General features: G+C 39.8%; 1 protein-coding gene across 4 annotated transcripts in view; it reads right to left on the reverse strand.

Annotated features, from left to right (window-relative positions):
• Window positions 1–6,357: 6,357 nt before the first annotated feature.
• AZIN1 (antizyme inhibitor 1) overlaps window positions 6,358–23,052 on the reverse strand; it is a 49,429-nt gene continuing 32,734 nt past the window's right edge. For 3 of the 4 annotated variants that reach the window (XM_025209926.1, XM_025209927.1, XM_025209928.1), the window contains 7 exons: window positions 14,905–15,039; window positions 12,677–12,758; window positions 10,884–10,958; window positions 9,936–10,101; window positions 9,256–9,371; window positions 8,942–9,156; window positions 6,358–7,038 (listed from right to left, as the gene is read on the reverse strand). In XM_025209926.1, the coding sequence (XP_025065711.1) occupies window positions 6,927–7,038; window positions 8,942–9,156; window positions 9,256–9,371; window positions 9,936–10,101; window positions 10,884–10,958; window positions 12,677–12,758; window positions 14,905–15,039 (901 nt within the window). In that variant the 3' untranslated portion in view covers window positions 6,358–6,926. The remainder of the gene's footprint in view (window positions 7,039–8,941; window positions 9,157–9,255; window positions 9,372–9,935; window positions 10,102–10,883; window positions 10,959–12,676; window positions 12,759–14,904; window positions 15,040–23,052) is intronic. The other variant, NM_001291725.1, reaches the window with a different exon arrangement.

A 23,052-nucleotide genomic window follows, 5' to 3' on the forward strand; every position in this document is an offset into this window, starting at 1 on the left:
CCGCGGAGGGGGGAACGCTGGAGCCAGCACTGGGCTGGCCCCAGCAGCCTTATCTGGGCTCCTGGGGGCCTTCTGGGGCTGCAGCAGTGGTGATGTTGCCACCCAGAGCCTGGCCAGCAGCTGGAGTGTGGCTCCTGCCAGCCAAGCTCTGGTTTTGAGTGACTCACACTGCCCTCTCATTGCTGCTCCACCTTTTTCCTGCAGGTTTTTTTTTGACCCCTGGATATCCAGGGGCCAGTCCTGTGCTTCCACACACACTGCTCCCTTGGAGTGAAGAGAACAGCTGAACATGTGGTGCTAAATACCACATGGCTATGCTCAGCTGGACACAGCCACTGCTGCAAACAGTCTAATCAATAGAGAGGTCTCCCATAAGCCCTAAAACTTGAGTTATAGCAACAGAGCCTTGTATTTTGCTATCCTGTATTGGAGGTTCACAGGGAAGGAGATTTTCTTCCCAGTAGATGGAGCATTTTAACCTTCACCTTTGATGCATTCTTGAATTGCTGCGTCTTTTCATTTGCGCCAAATAAAGAGGAGGTCAAGCAGAAATAATACCCCCTCACTCCATAGTACTTTTTGTTCAGTTTCCATGCATGGTTGGAGTCTGTTACAGTATTCTGGCTCTGCCATTGATGGACAAGGCCCCCTTTCCAGCTCACAGCAGCTTGCAAAGTATCCAGCTCATGTGTAGTCCTCCCCCTCTTCCATAGAGATCTGGACCACAGTTGCTTCCCAGCTCATCAGATACTGGTATCTCAAAGGGCATTTGACTCCAGGGTACTCAAAAGTGACAGGCTCACTGAAGTAAAGGACAGATGGAAAAGTTAGGGAGAGATCTCTAACATCTAGAACTGGGTCATGGCTTATGGAAAGTCTTCCTCTTCCAGTAATAGGAACCAGTGAAGGTTGTAGGGTGGTGTGTAAAGCTGAAGTTAATGACAAAGTCCCAAGCTGATAAGATGTGACCCTACATGCACTGTAGAATCACTGCCCAGAATAACCATGACTCAGGGCCCAAGGATAGAGAACCAGGGCTATGGAAAGAGGGTTTTACATCCCAGCATGTACCCGGAAATATTTCCTGTAGAGTAAGAGAAAAATTCCCTCTCAAAATAAAGAGAGAGAAATGTTTTTCTGTCATGAACAAATGCCACCAGCAGGTAACAAACTAAATACTAGAGGTAGCTAGGGCCATTACAGATAGAGTTCTCTTCTTCAGTCTTCCTGCCATCTTGGGCTAAAAGGCAAGTGATAGGACTAATGAACTAGCCAAGTCTCCAAGTTGGAGCACATGTGAAGCTCCAAAAGAGTGTGCAGGTGGACAGGGGCTCCAAGTCCCTCTTCTTTTTCAGTCTGAAGAAGAAATCAACTCGCATAACTTTTCTTCATGGAGCTTTGCACCCAAGTCAGAGGGGTAAGTTTTGCATTTGTTTGAGAAGTGACAACTATATTATTTTCTGATGAATTCCAATTAGTTTAGGATCATAGGAAAGTAGGCAGCATAGAGAATATATGCTCCTGGGGTCCTGAAAGGGACCTCACAAGGTCATCTGGTCTAGTCCCCTGCTCAAGGCAAGAGCATCCCCGACTAAACCATCCTAGCCAACTGTGCATCTAACCTGCTCCTAAAAAATTTGTGATAGAAATTCCAGTCTTCAGCTAGCCTGTTCCAATGCTGACCACCCTCACAAGAGGAGCTTTTAGACTAACCTCCAACCTACATTTCCTCAGCCAAAGCTTAAGGCCATTAGTCCTAATCCTATGACCACAAAAAAAGGTTCATCTTCATCTATTCTACAATCACCCTCCAGGTAGTTGAAGACTTATCTAGTACTCCTAGTCTTATCTTCCCCCAACTAAATAACCCTAGTTCTTTCAGCCTTTCCTTGTAAACATTTGGTCTCCCAGACCCCTTCAACTCCCAAAAATGTTTAGTTTCCCACATCTACCAGTCTTGCTTTATCGACCACAAGTTTAATTGTTCCAATATAAGCAAATTGGATATGGGAGGTAAAAGCGGAGAAAAAGGCAGTATTTCAGTCAATTCACACAGGAAAAAACTTTGGATGGATGGATAGCTACCTTAGCACTTAAGTCCACCATTCTGTCATCTTCAGAGAAGTCACTGCTCAGCTTGCTCCTAAACTCCATAGCAGATATTTCAGGGAAATAGGGTATATCCACAGCTACCTTAGCTTGCTTAGAGGCTGCCACTCTTGGCTAAGGCACAACTTGATCCAACAGGTATGCTCAGCCACCTGCATGAGATCCAGCAAGGTGAGGCAGGCAGGTGTGCATATTGATGCTGGTGGTGATCTTACCAGTTGTAGGATCAACTGCCAGCTCTCTGGAAGTAGGGGAAAAAATTGACTTCCAATGCATAGGGGTCATAGTGCTCTACACTCAAGGTGTTAATACTTTCAAGGATCTAACCTTTTGAAGTAGACTATTCAGGGAGATGTAGGAAGATGAGCTACTACACTCTTAAAAAGGACATGACATCTCTCCTAGGAATAATTTGCAGACCCTGGAGATTATCAGACTCCAAGATGAGAAAGACGCACAGAAGGAAGTGGCCATGTTTCTCATGGTAGCTTTTTTTTTTTTTTTTTAAACCACATAGGCTTGAACAGGGGTAGATTGACAGGCAGGCAGGCAGTTGTTACTGAACAGATACAGAAATACTTGTGTATTATTTTAGAAATAAAATTCTCTTATAAATATCACAAAAAACTAGCAAAGAGATAAGATTTACAACCAACATTAAACACTGGATTTTCATATATCAAACAGCTGCTGTATCGCTCATTTGATAGCAACATCTTCCTTCCAAGTCAATTATTATTACTACTACTAAAGGAAGAAGTAGCCATTAGATAATGTAGATTTTATTGGACAGAACACAAGTCTGTTAATGTCCCTTTTGTGACAGCTCAGACTGCCAAGCATGATTGGCTTTGCTTGACAGCAGTTGGTATTTTAAAAGAGATTAGGCACTCAACTCAGATCAGAGGATACAAAAACTGAGAAGAGATCAAGTGGTACAAAAAGGAAGCTTTTACTCTAACGCATACAATCTTGTATAATGATTTGAGAGCAGATTTAGGCTAGGTATCAGGAAAAACTTCTTCATGGTGAGGGTGGCCAAAATGTGGAATGGGCTTCCAAGGGAGGTGGTGCTCTCTCCTATCTTGGGGGTCTTTAAGAGAAAGCTGGATTGGCATCTGGCTGGGGTCATCTGACCCCAGCACTCTATCCTGCCTGGGCAGGGAATCAGACTCGATCTGTTGAGGTCCCTTCTGACCCTAGCATCCATGAACGAACCTATGAATGCTGAATGCCATGTAGTACTTGGGTTGCTACCACTTCTACAACAGATTGTTCCGTTATGAAGTCCAGCCTCTTACTCCTCATAATAAAAGTCAAGGCCTGCTACATGTATTCATTTAACACTTTGAGAGGTCCATCTGTCCTAAGGAACATCAGGGATGATAGCACAGCTGTGAAATCTCCCCTCAGAGTGAAGAAAAGCAATGGCTGTAAGGAGTACTTACCTTAATTGGGATGCATCTGCATGGGTGGGCTCACCACACTCTCCCCATAAAGGCTCAGGCTAAGGTAGTGCCAGCAAGGTAGCTGTACATCTTGAATGCAATGCTCCATTACAATATGCAAGGCAAATTCTCAGTCTTACTTTTTCAGGCTTTCTGCACACAGGCAAATGTTCCTATGTCTGTGCTCAGTTCACATGTTTGAGCCCTAGGAGTGGACCTGTGGGAATGTCTACACATGCACTTTAATGTAGAGTAGCCTATTCTACTGTGCATTAAAGTGGCACATAAAAACAGGACCAGTAAAAGCCAGATTCTGGTCTCATCACAGAGACCAGGAACTGGGGCTGCAGGCTGTCTGTACATTGCATATACTTAATAAACCAGAGGCAGCCAATCAAAGCAAATGGTAGATTAGGTTGGTAGGTGCTATTCTATCAGATTCAAAAGGTACATCAACCTTCAGGATAGACTGATACAAAACCAGTTTCTCTTTTGCCTGTACCACTGCTGCTGCCTCCTTGTAACACCCTCTGTTCTTTCAAGCCTGGCTCAATTCCCTTCCATTTAGCAACAAATTATCCACTCATTTTTTTGTGGCTAAAAGACTTCATAGCTTTACTTTTACTTTTGAAAGTAACCGTTCTGACATGTAGTAAAGGACAAAGGAATTTAGCCATCTAAACAAAAGTTGAGAGAAACAACCCTTAAGCTCAGAGTGAGTTGAAAGCAGGGTAGGGTGACTGAATAGCAAGTGGAAAGATCCACTGTATTGTATAATAGCACTGGCTGTTTGGATAGACATAGAAACAGACTCAATATTCAGTTTGAGAGATTAATGAGTAGTTTGCTTGTAAATATAACATTACCGCAAATTGTGTTCATGGTTTTCAAATACTTGGGAAATATGCTACAATGCACATGGACAAAAATGTAGGAAGACATCACACTGCAGTACTCTGAGAACAGAGCTCAAACTTAAGGTTCAGTATAACTAATGGCATCCATTTAGTATACAAGGTCACTAGGTTATGTGTATATTAGCATTAAAAATATTAGCACCAGAAAATTCCTGGCTTAAAAATCCAGTATCTAGGCATACCAAAAATCCTCAAGGGGGGCATCCCAATCCACTGAGCAAATAGCTGTAAGTGTATTCAGCATGACAAAGCTACATTACAGCTTGAGTTACTATATAGAAATCAGTCAGGTCTTTATATTTTCAGTTCTGAATTAGAGTACAGTATTTTAAACAGAAAGGAGAGTAACAATTTTTAGCATATCAAATTGTAATACATACTGTGTTCAAACTTCAGTTTTTATGGCAAACTGTCTTCAAATACAATAGACATTTCTAAAATGACTACCATATTATTTACAAAGGAATTATTTGCAACTGAATTGCAAGTTTAACATAAAACAATTCTCCTCAAGACTCCACAGCAAAATCCTGTAATATTGTCTTAGACAACCTCACTTTGTATTTGAAGGCTGTGCAGTCTTATTTGTGGGAGATCTGGGACTCTACCTAAGCCTGCCACTGAAGGACTGTCTGATAGCTAGGTTTTCCTAGAAAAAAAACTCTATTCCTAATGCCACAACCCCCCTCCACTATTATGATTAGATAGGCTCCATCTTGGGCCTATCTTTTCAAAACACAAAGAAAATTCCTTAAACCAAGATGTACAGGACAGTGTTTTTCTTAGGGCCGATTTTTTTTTTGTTTTTTTTGTTTAGTATTGTTGTAATTATCAACTTATAAACAGGAAGCGGTACACTCTCCTAGTGTGAACACAGTTATAAGAGCCCTTCATGGTAAAAATCCAAATTGGAAAGAAATTTCATAACTCATTTTTTTCCACCTTGGAGTAAAAGTATCGAGTCTGATGTATTCATAGCCTCACTCTACAGCAAGTTAACTTCCTGCTGATTGGCACTCATGTAAAATAGATTTGCATGTGAGAGGCAACTAAAGAAAACAGGAATTATTCCAACTAGGAATAAATCCTATTGTCAAATTATTAGCCTTCTGATGAATTCATTAAATTCTGATCCAGAAGTTAAATAGTCACCATGAACAGTTCAAATCTTGATTCCTAAAATTTCAGATTAGTAAAAAAAAGAATAAGTTAAAATGAGCAAGCAAAAGAACTGGGGGTGGGGAGGAGAGAGAATCAAGAGGCTCTACATAACAGAACAGGTAAATCCACTGAACAATTTCAATAATTAAGATTAACTGGTGAAGTTGGAATATATTTGTAGAAGTGTGCTTTATTATTATTTTGTGTATATTTAAATAGAGTGCAAAAGAGCATCGAGGTTTCTGAAGATTAAATGTAGCCCTTCTGGTAAGATGTAGTGCTGTACAGACCTAGATGAACTTAAAACTACTATAAAAGCCTGCTCAAAAATTGAAGGTTTTAAACAGCCATTAAAGCTGTATTTCAGAATTCTACTTGGGTACTACATGCATTTTTGCTAAAAATACTTCTATCTACTACTATTTGCTACCACTGTTGCCTTGCAGCTTTGATATTTTTGGTGTTAGAACAGTTAAATTAAAAATCATACTCTGTTTAATCAACACCACAAACTACATTTCAACTTTCCAGTAATTTACTGGTCTTCACTTCACACAGGTGCAAATTTAATTTACCAAAATTATTCATGATTTAATGCTCTGCCAACCTAAACTTGATAGTGGGCTAGAGAAAAGATGACTTGCCCAAACAATCATGTACACATCTATTTCAGCTATCTTTCCTATCTAGCCCCTCTCCCAAAGTTCACCTGAAAAAAACAGTAAAATCTACACAAAGTTTTATTGCAATCATACAAGGGATACGTCAGGGTCAAATACAACAAATACTATGATGCAATTTTACATTTATTAAACTACAGTTCAAAGCACAAATTTACACATTCTAAATATACTAAACATCTAAATGAAGTCACACTGGTCTCCCACTGACATTTGATGTATCTGGGCAAAAGACAATAACTTTACAAGACTTTCTAACAGGAATCCTTAGTATAAAAACTGTGTACTTGTATGTAAACTGTTTAACAGGGAACCCAAGTGGTGGGTTTCCATCTCCACTAAGTCATCCATTTTGTTGCATATTTAATTTAAAACGCTCAGGGGTTAAACAAACTGGCAAGTTTAAATCCTGACACCTTTTCCTATCCCTCCCACCCCCAATGAATTGTAGTTGTAGCTGGTTTTGCCTGGTCCCAATTATCCTTACTAATTTTTCAAGTTTTGAAGACGATATGAATTCAGGATTGTTCCATTTTTCTTCCATACTGGAATGTTGACCAGACAAACTACAGACTTGCAACTGCAGGTCTAAATGAAGCGTTAATGCCTGTTTAAGCTGCAGTGGAAAAGCGGTCTTCTGGGCTCAGCTGAATGCATGAAGGCACAAAGAAGAAGTTCTTCATCAATGTGTCTGAAGTAATTCCAGCATCTTGCATCTCATACCTGCAGCAGAAAAGTATGAGGCATGTTCAAGAAAAGCCATACGTAAGATTTTTTTAAAGTTCTCATGTCAACCTAATATTGGAAACCAACATTAAATTTAGGAGTTCAAAGTTAGCATCACTTGACAGCTTTACAGAACAAGACTAAGGGTTAAAGAAACAACAAAAACAAAACACAGACATTGACAAGTGTCCCACTGCAGCCCGTCTGCTTTACTGGGTGAAACACTGCCCGATGCGGGACAACAGGTGATGTGATCACCTGGCCCAGAGATTTCCCACATCCCTTGTTGCCTCTGCTGGGATCCATTCTGGTTCTCTCACCGACAGTCTCATGGTGAGGCACGGGTCCCAGCTTAGGGTGGCAAGAGGTGGAGGACCTAGGGAATCCACAGAATCCCATGACTCCATACTGGGAGTCTCACTGCCCTATTCCTCCACATGAAGCATGGGTCCCAGGCAAGCAGGTATGGGACCTGGGGAATTCCAAGTGGCCTGTGCCTGCACTGGCCCCTGCTTCACACTGGGAATTCTAGGCCGGAACATGCCTGGGCTTTCACCCATGGAGACCCACTCCAGGATCTCCATAAGCAAGGGACCCTGACTTCCTATGCTTAGAGGTGCCCAGTTTTCCCAGGTGTTTCACATCAGAAGTCTTGACAAAATGTAGACATCTATTTTCTTGCTGCTTGTACTACCATCAAAATTGTTATGGCAGCACAAGTACGACAAGACAACTTTCTCTTTCTACCCAAAGTTAGTCTTCACATCCGTGCCTGAATTCATAATTCTGGCAAACCTGTTATATAGGTTATCCTTATCATAGAAGCTCCCTTGGAGACTGCTTCTAGCTTCATTTAACTATGCTTGATTATTAGTTTCTATACAAATACCCTAACTCCCCTTTCAAAGCATCCTTACTATTAGCTGTGTTTAGAATTTAGGATGGTTCCTTTGTAAAAGCAGCCTCATATCACACCACCTATTCTATACATCTTCCCAGCTTCCTCCAAACTTTGCTGTTCTATACAACTTAAGTTTCATCAGTACTTCTAAAAGTCATCACTTGATACTGGAGTTCTAAACCCACAAGTTAAATGAACAGGAACTGTTTAAAAGTGAATCACTGTAGCAGGAGATGAATGAAAGCAGTAGCACTGGGCTGTTTTAACTGCTGACTGCATCTGGAAACCCAACACCTTCCTACAGAGAAAGAAAACTAATGAAACAATGTTAGTCTCCTTACTTACAGTAACTGACCAAAAACAATTAGCATTAAGTAGTGCTAGCTTGCATGATAGCCTGTTTTACACATTATATCAAGAAACCTTGTATTTGAAATTTCACTTTAGGCAATTCTAAGCATGTTTAATTTAGCTGCATCCAACCAATGCCTACAGCTAGAAGCATTCTACCAAGACTGACTAAAAATTAAGGCTCAAGAAGATAAAACCTTGTGAAGTAGCATTACAAGAGTTAAGCTGGGTTTTCTCCTAGGTCAGTGATCCTCAACCAGGGTACCGCAGCACCGTGGTGCCTTGAGGATGCTGCAGGTGCCATATGATGTTAGCGCTGTTAGGTGTGCAAATGAGATTCACAAAATAAACCGAGAGATTTAAAATAGAAATCCACAGCATTAAAAAAATTGACCTGTTGTGGGCTTTGAGTTCTTTGCAATAGATCTGATCTATTATTTTTCCAGTTAAAAATAAGTGAAAACTAAGAGATGACATTTTGTGAGGGCTACCCTAATGGGGATTGAGAACCGCGGTTTTATGCTAATCTTGAAACAAAACTTCAGCATTTCTCTATCAGTCACTAGACAGCAAAATGCAGGATCACATTTTAAAGTGTTCCAGAAAGGCAAATGCCAATATCCCTACAGATAAAGAATATTTTCTTACCAGTCACTGAAAGACATCACATAGTAAGTCAGTGGCCTCTGATAATCATTAAAGGTGGAACGTTCACCCAAGGTACCAGAACCCATATTGTCAAAAATCAGCCAATCTCCAACACTCAGCTCAGGGAGAAGACAGCTTTCCACAATTTCATCAAGCTCATCACAGGATGGACCCCAAAGGCTGCTTGCAAACAGAGGCTCATCTTCCTTGTATTTCTACAAAAAGTAGTAGACATAAGGCTTTAGGCTCAAGGACTAAGGAAGTTTCAAATACACTAAGTTCTTTACATTATACTAAATGTATAAAAGATTTACCTTGTGAACCTCTGGGATAGCATTCAACTTCTCAGACAATTTATTTGCAAAAGAACCATAAACACCATCGTTCATGTAGTACATAAAGACTGGCTCATCGCTCCTGGCTTGTTCCACTGGAAGAAAAAAGTGCTTATATGTTAAAAAGCTGACTTGCAAAGGAGGATTCTCCCCCATTAGTTGTAGGTAGACTATACACTGGATCAAAATGTTGTGGGAGGAAAGTGCCATTGTGAGATTAGACCAGCAATTCAACTCTGCTGCTAGAGGCTAGATTTACTGTTAAATTTGGTATACTTAATATTTCAGTCATTTCTCAAAATGATTTAGAATGTCTGTCTTTAATACCAGAGGGACAATAATAGAGGGACAATAATAGCTTGACCATGTTTCTGTTCCCCTCCCCCTCCCCCAACTGCCCCTAATATGGTTTAAATTATATGCTGGGAGGGTTTCTGAAAACCAAAGTCATATCTGGTAACTGGAGAGAAAGAAATACTAAACATGCAGAAAAAAAATCAGAGATGCACACTGGCAGAACCCCAAATATGAATTAAGGCTCCAGAAGTGACCATTTGTTCAACTCCACTAATCTCAATGTTCTCAGAAAAAAATGATTTACTCAAGAGAGAAACTTTCTTGCACAAATTCATAAAACATACAAAACAAGTGTTTCTTACTTCCAGTGGAAAGATGTTTATCGTATTCCACAGCCTTCTTTGCAATTATATTAACTGCTAGAGTAAATGCAGATGAAACATAGTAACGTCCAGGCTCAGCAATCACATTCACACCAGATTCTTCAGGAAAGTAGTCAACCAGCAATGGACTGATGACACGATTAACCTAGGGGGATTGAAGTCAGCTCTTTTATTCTTGTTTTTGTAACAGATGCAGGGTTGACAGTTGGCCACCACTCCCATCACAAATTCCCAGCCAGCAACTTCAAAATTGTTCCAGCACAGCACTAGATATAAAACTATTTGCAAATCTATAAAGGCAGAAGTGTCACTCTCCCTTCCCCCACCAAGTTAAACAAAAACATTTTTGGCCAAATCCCTTCAATTCTGCAGTTTAGTAAAGAAAGAAACTGAGTTGTTCACTGAATTCACCTAGTATTAATCTAGTCCTTACAATAGGTAAGTGACATGCTGTCAACCACAAGTCCACACTAAAACACTGAAGACAGTAATGCTGCAGAAGGTAGTCAATATTCAACAAATATAGATAGGTTAAAGTAGAATTGCCTCAACAAGAAAAATCCAAAAAGCTCATGATAGTGTTAACAAATTTAGTGACAAGGGTACCAGAGAGGCCTTTGTTTGGTGTGCAGGTGGTGGCAATTCAGACTGGTTACTTTTCTTCCCATTTGCTAGTTCTTAATACCAGGGGGGGTGACATAATATTATCTGTGCTGGAATTAGGAAACTAGCAGGATTATTAGGTTTGTGCTACTTCTGGTTAGTTTCTAAATTAATCCCTTATGGCTGCAACTATGGCATAAAGTCCTATCAATCCCCATTTTTATTTGATTACTGGTCTGGTATGACAGTACAGGTTTCAGATATTAGTATCAGCCGAATATTAACAAATAGGGAAAACTAGTTACACATCTTTGCAACACATACCTCTTTCAGCTGAAGCTCTGAACCTGTGAAGCTTCCACCAATGTCCAATATGTTCATCTTAAAACCAAATTCTTCCTAAAAGGTAGTAATGTAGCTTTTATACTTTATAGGCACTTGTACAGTCTCTCATTCACAAATAACATTAGATTTTTTAACAAAGGCAATTACCTTAGATTTCTCTTTACTACAGAACAATATGCTTTTACTAAATAATTTCACCACCCAAAAAATCTACACCCAAAAACAACAAGTGCAACACTATCAAAAAATTAAGGTTGATGCAAGTGAGCTGATGGACAAACATACATTTTAACTACTAAATGGGAAGGGAGAGCCATTTCGTGGGAGCCCACAGTAGTGGCTACAAATCTAAGCATTACATCTATATATGAGCCTTTATGAGTTAACCAAGTCTCCCTAAATTTTAATTCTGGAGTAAGTAGTAAGCAGGGGTAAAGTTGGAATGGTTCTGCCATACTTTTATTTCTATGGAATCATGCAGAAGCACCAGCTACATTTTAATAGCCTGTACTGCAGCAGTTCTCAAACTGTGGGTCATGACCCCAAATGGGGTCACAACATCGGTGGATAGAGTCATGGGTGTGGGGAAGCTGCAGGTTGGGAGTGAGAAGCCATGCCGAGAAAAAAGTTTGGGAAGCACTGCTGTACTGACTGTATTCTTTGACAGCAGAACAACTGCTGTATGTCTAGATCAGGGGTAGCCAACCTGAGCCTGAGAAGGAGCCAGAATTTAGCAATGTACATTGCCAAAGAGCCACAGTAATATGTAATGATTATACATGTATATGTATGTGGTCACCATATGCTTGTGCAAAGATTTAGGAGACATATTAACTTCTGAAGAGCTGTATGTGGCTCAAGCCACTGGTTGGCTACCCTTGTTCTAGATCCAGAGTTCCTCTTTCCCAAGGGAAGAGTTCACATTTCTGTCTCTTCCAAAAGCCCTAATGATACATCATCAACCCTTTGTACATAATTGCTTTCCTTATGCACCTTACTTTCTAGTTGGTAGCAATATCATCTCATGAAAACTATAGTACCTGAGCTATGGTCTAGCATTTTAAAGCCTTTTACTTTAAAATACGTACAGTAAAAGCTCCACTAACTGGCACCTTACAAGCCAGTGTGTTCTATTAACCAGCATGCTGTCTTGCAAGGTAAAGTGAAACCAAAAGTGCTCACCCAAGGCCCGGGGCATAGCAGCTTGCATGAGGCCTGTCCCTCAGGGCCTGCAGGAGGGTCGGCAATGCCGCGAGAGGGGCAGCAGGAGAAGCAGCAACCCGAACAGGCAGAGACTCCTGTTCAGGCCTCTCAATTAACTGGCGTATTTTGTTATCTGGCACCCCCCATTCCCCATGGGTGCTGGATAACAAAGCTTTTACTGTATTTGTAACAAAAAGGTAAATGTTCTGTTAAGGAGTGAATCCAGACTTTTTTTTTTTTTTAAATATATAAAGAGCAGTTGGCTTTTAAAAATGTAATCAAAAAGTCTTTTAGAGTAGATTTTAGATTTGTTTCAATCACATTAAAGACCTATAGTTTTGTATCATCTTTCCTTTATTGAAAGGTAGGTCTATTTATAACAATTATCTTCCCTATTCTCCTCAGACTAGCAACTCTGGGCAGGGAGTCCTTTTCTGGACACAACTGGCTTCTGGTGGGTGACCAAGGCTTCTAGAACTACAGTAGTAAAAATACCTTTTTTTTTTTTTTTTTTAAATAAATCTCTGCTGGCTCCGACATTAATAACATGTGCAAACATAGCTACTTACAGCCATGTCAAACACACACCGAGCATCAGATACAGCATGTAGATACACTTGAGGTTCCTTGCAAGAGTTAGAAACATGAAATCTGAAAAAGAAAAAAAACCACCAAAAAACATAAGTGCATGGAAAACCTGACATCAGTACTAAAATAGGCCATTTATCTAGACTAGTAGAGACATCTAAGGTCCATGCACAGATGACAGACTTTAAGAGGCACATGAGAGATTTATGATGGCTATACAAACAGTTCAGGCAGCACACCTCTGATGCATTTTCCTTATACTTTAAGAGTTTTACCCATAACAAAACAAATATAGACCACAGTTTAACAAATCTCAAAATAGTTTTATTATACTCCTTAATGAACTCTTTCTGTGGACTCTTAAGTCTTAAAGGAGAGTCAAGATGCCTAAAGCTCCAAAGAATAACCTTGCTATTGCTCATGAATCAGTCAATGAAAGTACAGTTGAAGTGCCATCTGTGCCCTTGGACACGCAAACACATTTAATATTTCACACCACTGTATAAAGCTTTTATACTCAAAAAAAGCACTTTAAATATGTATCAAGTAACTGTAAGTTACAAGAGTCAATCAATAGTAGTTTCTGGTTGTTAAGTTGGGTTAGAACTAAAGCAGCAACCAGAGGTGGAAGGTTCTGTACCAAGTCCCTGAAGCATATGCATATTAACTCAATTCATTGAAGCAGTTTTACAAATGAACACTGATATGCACTACACAAGACAGCTAGAAGTTATGAATTGAAGACTTGTAACCACCTAGTGGTGGGCAAGAGGAGCAGTGTAGAATGTAAAATTAGAACTAAAAATAGACAAAGCATTTTAAATACTGTAGACCAATCCTATACCGATATTATTCTCCACTTACGGTATAGTTAAATATGGTAAAATATATGTAAAGCTAACTGACCAATAACATTTCTTATTTACTAAATTAACTGTGTGCACTATTTGAAATGCATCTAGAATACAAAGATTGACAGTCTGCATCCAAATACACAAAAATAGTGTTTTTTAGTTTTTGTAATTAAACTACCTTAACAAGTGATGAATTGGGGGGAAGAAAAAACAAGTTATTAAAACTTAATTGGACTATTCTAAACAGATTATTAGAAGTACCTATAGTTAGTAAACTGAACAGGTAGTTTTTGTTCAGGATGCTCTTCAAACTTTTAAAATTAGCAGATTGTCATTTTGGCATTTATTTTTATTTGCATGTACAAGAATGCTTTTTCAATCCCATTTTTTTTTTTTTTTAAACTTTGAACAAACCAGTCAAACTCTCTCTTCACCTGCAAGAGGTGACTACTGCTGTCACAAACCTAGCTTAGCACTTCAATTTTTGTTCTAGTTGCTTAGCCAGTTACAGGAGTTCAGCAATTTGATTTTCCTTAAGAGGAGTACTGTTGTTAATTTCAATTACAGCAAAAGAAAAGTATTCAATTTAAGTAAAGTTGTCTTTATTAGGTAGGGAAGAGGGGCAGACAGAGGGGAGGTAAAATCATGTTATTCATCTTGATGACAAAAACAAATTTTGTTCTGCATGGTTTTTTTGAAACGTCTCTAATCTTCATTAGTGCTTTCTACACATTTTTGGCAGATGAAGGGATGCAGAATAATCTTTGCTTATTCTTTGTGTATCCAACTTATTTCAGTTTGAAGAATCATAAATCATTCAGATCTTAAGAACTAAAAATGCTTCAAGGAAATCTTCTGCCATCTACAGGTCAGAACTAGAACAGTTACATGATCTCTACTACTAAAAGTGACTAGGATAAACATCAGTGCAAATCTGAGTTAAATATACCTTACAGTCTTGTCCCACCCAAGATGTGCTAGTTTTCCCAAACATATCACTGCTTTTTGGTAGTTCAATTTATTTCTGTGTGCAAAACTGAAGATATAAAAACTGCCTGGGAAAACAAGAACATGGCTGGGGAAGATAGATAAAACACCGGGCAATTTTTCTGGCCGTGACAGGAGATTTTGATATTCCCAGTGTTGTAACATTGGCACTAAAATAGCTATTTCTTTTTCATACTGGTTGGAGGGCATAACTATTTGAAAGCTCTCAAAATTATACAAGTAGCTTTATTACTTCCTGTAAAAAGGAAACAGTCAGCATGCACCAAAAAAATAAATAAAATCAGTCTTATATCTGTTTGAGCATTTAATGTTACACCTAGCAGAAAAAGAGGAGGAGAGCTACTCACTTAACACCAACTATTTGGACTTCAAGCTCCTTAGCAAGTTCCATGAGATGCCTACAGTTCTTCAGTGTGGTGCCAAACTTCATACTCATCTCCTCAACTCCATTAATTTCTTCTGTGGCAATGTGTAGTAAGAGCCTAAGAGAAGGGGAAGATGATTGGGGCACAGTTGGTTTACATCATCATCAGCATATGTGCAGCCTGAAGACTGTCAGAAGTATGTTGATTATGCTGTCAGTACTCCAACTCCATCGATGGATGAATCAAGTGAACCTAATAAAAACAATCCTGTACAGAGAAAAAACTAGCAATTAGGGGCTAAAACATGGAGCCAACAAGGATAAGGGATTTCGAAATGTAGCAACCAAGACTCTGTTGGGTGCTGTAATAAAAGAAAGTGTTACCATCTAATAAGAGTATGATTGCTTATAAGCTGCTCTTTAAAATGATAGCCAGAAAGTTTTCTCCCTGCTGTTTGGAGGTGTGCACTGGAACTCCCTCTGGACTGGCCTGGCTGGATTTATTTTTCCATATCAGCTTTGGCTATAACAGTCTGATGTATGTTGAGCACCCTTTCCACATGCCTCCTAGCTCCACTGACAGGTGTAAGCAGAGCATGAGGAGAGAGTTCCGTTTCACTCCCTCTCCCCTTCCTGTTGCCTAGGTAAGGGGAGAGTTTGAAGACACTTTCCCTAACTGGACAACCAATTCATCAGACCTTGTCCTCATGGGGCTGTTACGCATCTGTGGTTTGTTGATATATAGAATCTCCTTAGCCAAGTGGATCATCTGTTATGCTTTAATGTATGTAGTTTGAGTATTTGGAAAGACATCCTTCAAACATAGGCACAAGGTTATTTATGATAACCCCCAAAGGGGACTTATTTTGGGTTATTCAGGGCTAAAGTCCCAGGTCACCCATCCAACCTGAGACAGAAGTCAAATGACAACTGCCATGAATCCCTTTTCTACAGTTGTTTCTTTTGCTGCTATTATTTGTACTATTTTTCAGTCCCAGTGAGATGCTACTAGCTACCACCTTTTGAGAGTCAAGTGGTAAAGTTACATGCATCATGTAGAGGGCATTATAGCAATCATACCTGGAGATAAAGTCATTGGTAACTAGCAAGCTACACATTCTGGCTGTGAATGCTCACATCTATTACAGATATGATAATCTAGCAGCTGCCAAAGAATTCAGCTCAATTTATTAAGAATTCTGGCTGAAAGCAGTGCTCCCAAAAACAACGTAACAGACATACAACTGTAATATAAATTTAAACAGAAAAAGAAATGCAGATAAGGCCAACTATTATTCCTACTCCTAGAATTAACGCAAGTACAAATATGGTGATAAATCAGATCGTGAATCTAAAAATGTTGTGCATAGGTCCACAATTAACACAGTAAAAAACCCAAACAAACACTGATAAAGTTTATCAGTCATATCAACAGTAAAAGATGTTTAGCTCTGATTGCTTCAGTCTTGTAAGCAAAAATTGCAAGACTGTTTACTAAATATTGATCCGTTTACTGGAGGACATTTCATGACATAATGAATAGCATCTTCCAAAACTCCTAGACAGGGTGGGCAACATTTTAGCCCTTGGAATGGAAAGCCTACGTCCAGACAAAAACAGCTGTGGGCATCTGTTCGGTCCCAAGTCTAGTCAGAGGTCTGCCATTTATTGTTGAGATCCAGCTATAAATACTTTTCTCCCCACTCCAGTCTAATTTCCAAAGAATATAGGAGGGGTGATGCAAGTAGCCCTTGCTGCTGCAAAAAAATCATTCTGCCTAGCAAACTCTCAGAACCTCTGGAAATCCAGACGTTTTCTATGGGGGAGAAGAGTCTTTCATTGTCTTTGACAATGTCCCATCCTGGAAAATGCAAAAGTGCAGGAAAGAAAAGCTAGCCGGGGAGACTGAAAAGAAGGGCGATTATTGAGGTCTTATATATAACACAATTTGAGCAAATCAGACAGCAGAAGAGGCAGGATTTAAAACCAGAGTCCCGCCATTCTAATAATAATATTAGTTAAAATGGAATCTAATCCCGTCTCTAATCTCAAGAGAGCTGTGGGAGTTGAACAAGGAAGACCCAGAAAAACCCCGAGAAACTTATTCTGAGGTATGCCTACATCATTACTAACAGTATAGCCCCATACAGGATCCAAGACGCAACTTTGGCTTTATATGCTAATATGGGAGCTTAGACTGATCGTCCTGCTGTGGTCTCAAAAATTTCTTTACAGCCAGTGCCAACTGGGCTGCCTTAGTTTTAACTGACTGACTGTGGTGTTGCCATGATGGAAAAGCTGTAAAACATCACATCCAAGTATCTATAGGTTTTAATAACTTTGAGTTTGATTCCCCCCCATGTTCCACAGGTATTTCAGAAAGCTTCCCCAAAGCATTATTTTGCATTTATCATCATTTATCTTTCTTTTGTCCACAAAGATGCTCAAAAGTTATAACTGCTCTCTGTAAGCTGATGGGAGTTCTTGAGAGTATGATGGTCATCTGCATACATTAATAGGGACTGGGGTTGCTAGTAATTTTGGGGGATGAAAATGAGCATCCTATATGTTTCTGATAACATATCAGTCACATTAAAGTTAAATAGCAAGGGGGCCAAAAATATTTCTTTGTCTAACCACTTTGTCTGAAATTTCTGTTGTGCAAGCTTGCCCCTCAGACCACACCTAACTTGGGCACATGTACCTTTATGATATTCTATCAGCAGATGCAAAAGAGAAAAAGGTCAGTCCCATAATTTAACAATTTTCCCCCAAAGTTTACTTTTCTATACTGTCAAAAGCTCTTGACAGATCAACAATTGTACTATACAATGCTGATTTGTGCATTTGCATATATTAATGGCTCAAACTGAAGGATAAATATGTTATAGCAAAATATCCATCCCTAAATCTAGTCTGATGTTCATATACGTTTTCTCTTTTTATCCATGCTATAAGATGGTATACCAAGTGGCACCCAAAGATTTTAGCTGAGACTTCTATTAAACTTATGGGGCAATAAGATTCTGGCTCATCTTTTAGCACTTTCTTGAAAATGGGTACAATGGTACTCCCTTTCCAGGAATCTGGAATTTGGCCTAGCTCAGTTAGAGTTATACTATTTTTCCAAGACCAGAGTCCACCATTAGATATTATCAATATAAAACTTCCACTGGTATTCTATCTGGGCCTGGGGCTTTGTTTTTCTGTTGTATTTTGAAGAAATGATCTATTCCATCATTTGTTACCCGATACTTAGTTGCATCAATAACAGGTATAATTACACACTTGTTTACTATTTTTGTTCCATGGAAAAAGTAAAATGATTTGAAAAATATCCTATGGTATTTGGGCTATTATTACCAAGTTTCTTAAAATATTTAGGTCTTCCACATGAAATTTATCAGTCACCTTTTTGGCTACATAGGTGTCCCACTTCAATTTTCTATTGACAAACAGAAGTGTCCTTCTATCACTAAGAAGGACTAGGGGAATATCAAGCTCCCTCAAGGTTGAGGACTACAGGAAGGTAGTCACTTCCTAAGCAAAACAGTATCTTGGTATCTATATCCCCCCACATTGATTATATGTTGATTGAACCCTCTATGGTATTTGATCCTTTAACAGAGGTGTAGATTGAAAGCTATGAGGTAATACTGGGCCAATGGTCCTCCAACGTTTAAAGTAGGAGATCACCTTTGGCATTTAAAAGCAACCCAAGATCTACTGTGCACTGCTGCCACTCCCCCCACTCTGCCTAGCAGGTAAGTTTGCTGGGAGGAGAGTGGGGGGCAGATTCAGGCAGAGGGAGAAAAAATTATTTGGGGGCACACCTCTCCAGCAGGAAAGTCCCATCTGACCGGAGCCCCACTCAACTTACCCCTGCTCCTGCCTCTGCAGCACTGTCCCTCACTGTAGGGGCTTCTATCTAGTCCCCCCTTCTGCCATGGACTGATCTGCTAGGCTGGGGTGTGCCTGTGCATGCACATGGGCACTTGGCCCTCCATCCCAGACTTGGATCGACTCCAAGAGGCTCCGAGATTTCCCAGTGGATCAAGATCCACTGGTTGGTGACCACTGTACTAGGGTATAATCCATTAATTGATCTTAAATTCAGGGTTAACAGTAGCTTCTAATCTTAGATTTTCATTATTAATCTCTGCTAAAGAAAAAAACTCCCAAACTGAAAATATTTACAATAGACAATTTAGAGGAGTATGCATGAAGAGACAAATCATTCCTATTTCTTTAAAGGATGCCCTTATTATCCTTTGTCTTGATTATCAATTTATGTCATTTCACTCCCTTTGGTCAGTTATATTTCCTAACTCATTAGAAGTGTTTCAGGGGAATTAAAAAAAGTTTAAAAAAAACTGTTTAACAAAATATTTACTGTATTTAGCAATATTTGTAATACCATAAGGAAACACTAATAACATTCCTTTAATACAAACCGCCCCCTACAAAAAAAAAAATGCACAAAAAACCGAACACACAAAAAACACAACCTTTGAATTTATCCTGTAAGAACTTCAAAACCATAAGTGCATTTTACATCCTACAGCCATAGTAGGACAGATGTTAATCTGAAAATATTTAGGACTACATATACCAAACTCCTCAGTTGAGTTTCCATGACATAATGTAATATATATTAAGTGCTAGCCATTTTCACTTGAAAAACTAACATTTCCTTGCAATTTTTCTTTTATGAAAATACCACGCAGGATTCTTACTTCTGGGTCTTAGCTGGCTAGTGAGGGGACTGCAAGTCCAGGATTTCACAATTTCAGTTTTTAAAGGAAATGGCAGTGCTCAGGCACATAACACTACTTATCCCTGCCCCAACTCTAGGTTTCAAAGATGCACGCTGAGCATAATTAACTGCCCTTGGATTCTTCCAGTCAAACCCTATTTTAGCAGGAAGTGAAAACTTCCCAAAGAGGCAACGAAACATTACAATATCTTGTTTATTAAAAATAATGCCTTGAAAGAGGTAGAAAAACCCATCAACATTTGAGAAGATTAATTCTTCAAAAAGGTTTGCCCTCCAACTAGAAGAAAGAGAATCTTGCAACCCCTTAAAGAGCAGTTAAGATACAATTTTCTGTGCTAGATTCTCACTTGCAGAGCGCAAGGAGCTTGAACTATAAAAGAGAATAGCTATACTTACAAAGAAGTGAAAGCACAAACTAAAACAAAAGGAAGGGTGGACCAAGTTAGGTGGCGCTGAAGACATTGGAGAACAGGGCTGAAATCCAGAATGGCCTGGATAGACCCTGGGATGGAGGGGGGAGGGGGTAGTAGGGTGACCTCACCTGGAAAGCCATGTCCAGTTTTTGGCCCCACACTTCCAGGAGGATTTGGACAGTTTGAAAAAAGTGTTCAGCACAGAGCAGCAAAAGTGATTAGGGGCCTGGGAGGCAAGACTTATGAGGAAAGGCCAGAAGGATTAGAGAGTTTAGTCTGGAGAAGAGAAGACTGAAGGCAGACTGGATAACAGGTCTTCAAATACTATGAAAAGGATGGAGATGGGCTTTTGTCTGTGGCCATAGAGGACAGGACTAGGAGCAAGTGCTTTAAGATGCAGAAGAGGAAGTTTCGGTGAGAGATTAGGAGGAACTTTGGTATAATGGTAGTCAGCATTGGAATACGCTACTTAGAAATTTCACACCTTGTTCATCCCTGGAAAATTTTCAAGAGGAGAGTTGACAAACACTTCGCTGGGATGGTTTAGACAGAGATTATCCTGCCCTGAGCAGGGGCTTAACCAGATGACCTCATGAGGTCCCTCCTAGCCCTACCTTCCTATGATTCTAAGGGTCTGGGTTTTTTTAGGGTTGGTTTTGTTTTTAAAACGTGTGCATGCACGCACACCATTTGCTGAAAACAGCAATAATACTTCAATAACCAGAGGATATGTCCACAGACAACAAAAACATTAAAATAAAAAAGAAAGCCATGCTTCTAACAATATAACACCCTTGAATTCAAGGCACATCCAATATCTGGGACTCCATTTAAGAGAAGATGCATCGAACAAGACATTTACAAGGATCTCTCTTTATGGTGGCACATCTGAAAGTAATATGCTCTTATCTCTTTTTTTAATGGCCTATTTTTAATAAGAAATATTTGGTTTTAAAAGCTCTTTTAAAACTTAAGGAATGCAACAGAAAAAATCCAGAAGGAAACAATTACATGGTAAGAATCTGGATTTAGGTTCTGTGGAAATGAAACTCAAGTTGGAACTAGATTCTTCCTAGAAACTGAATTTAAGCAAAGTGCCTAAATATAAATGGCAGTTTATTTTGGATGCATGCAAGTGCTGCATAGTTCTCTCAACACAAAGCAGACAAACTGCTTTACTCTAACTGAATGATCCTCTAACATGCCTTTCTAGTTTATGAAGGCTTCTAACATACCCACTAGCTACTTACAAAGTTCCTTTTGTTTCTCAAAGCAGAGGGTTTTGTTTTACTTGTTTGTTTCAAACTTGGGAATGTCTTCATTGAGACTTTTACTGCCAATGTTGCAGCAGAGAACGCTTCAGTGGGGTCACTCCATTCTTGATGCCAATAAATATGGAAGCCAGTCCTCAAAGCAAAGGCTTTCCCATTCCCTGTAGAAATGAGGTAAGCTAAAAATGCAAGCTGGCCTTTCACTCATCTCTTCACTAGAGAGGTTCATAGGGTATGCCCTCAAGTTTTCTATGAGCCTAAAAGACTTGCAACCAAGTGAATAAGTGGCCATCCAAGATGGTGATTCTCACTACCGTAATCACCCACATTAAAGCTCAGCTGCATTAGATGCTAGCTTAAGTCCACACACTCCTGCACACACTGTATTTTACTTTATTTTATTTTTTTAATTCTAGGGACCTGTGCTACAAAGTTGATCCAGCCAGGATAGACCTAGTTCTAGAAAATGGCTACTGTCCTTTGAACAGACGAACCTGGAGGCTGCTGCTGTGAGCTAAACACACATTTGTCCTAAAGCAGCTAGGCAAAAACTAAGGACTTGCAACGAACATCTGAACCATCTTTCTCCAGCCATAGCCTCAAGCTTGTATGGCAGTACATAAGGACAAAGGAAGAAGTAAAGCTGAGAAAAGCTCCTCAGTATTTGATGGGACAGGTGGTTTGGGCAGGCTTGACACTTCATCAACAGAAACCAAACGAGGCACAACATTCCCACTGGACTAAGGCAGGAATCCCAATTATTCCTCCAAAGATTTCTGGATTGGCACTAATTTAAGAAACCAATCAACTCAGACACTGAAACTGAAGTATTGTAGTCAGATACTTTGAGTCTTCCTAGCATGCTGCTGGCCCTGCTTTGCCATTAGCAGGCTCCCAGAGCTTGTTTGAATTCATACAATTGCATTTTTAAATTGCACAAAGCACAAACAGCCACAACAGAGTGGAAAATAAGTACTGGAGACAGTTTAAATATTTACAGATTTTTGCCGATTATTTCTTGTGTCCCTGGTTCTGCTTATAAGACCTGTATCTGAATGGTATTTAGGTCTTTTGGGGAAAGGGCCTGCCTCACATCAATGGCTTTAGTAACCAGGCCATGGTACCTTTTTCTTGATGCACCCTGATAATGTAAAAATACAATATTGCCTCCTCACCCAGTGTGAAGCATTACATTATTCACTTCAAGCACTGGTGCCCAAGGAGTCAAGATACAGCCTATGGCAGGTCTTTAGGTTTGAAAGTAAATGATGAAGGATAATATTGATGAAGTAACCAACATTGCTACAGGTTTGACTTCCATCTCAGGAGGCTTGTCAGTGAGGCCCTAAGGGACCGTGACCACAGGGAGAGGGGAGTTCAAGAGGAGTGGTTGCTCCTCAAGGGAGCGATCCTCAATGCACAAACTAAGTCTATTCCATCTCGGAGGAAAGGCAGCAAGAGGGCACAGCAGCCCCCCTGGCTCTCCAGGGACCTAACAGATCTCCTGAGGCTAAAAAGAAAGGCCTACAAAGGGTGGAGGATGGGAGTCACCTCCAAGGAGGATTATTCTGCACTGGTCCGGTCCTGTAGGGAGCAGACCAGGAAAGCCAAGGCTGCAACTGAACTCCAACTAGCTTCGAGCATCAAGGACAATAAAAAGTCCTTTTTCA

This window comes from Alligator sinensis, unplaced genomic scaffold, assembly GCF_000455745.1.
Source record: "Alligator sinensis unplaced genomic scaffold, ASM45574v1 scaffold1115_1, whole genome shotgun sequence".
Lineage (NCBI taxonomy): Eukaryota > Metazoa > Chordata > Crocodylia > Alligatoridae > Alligator > Alligator sinensis.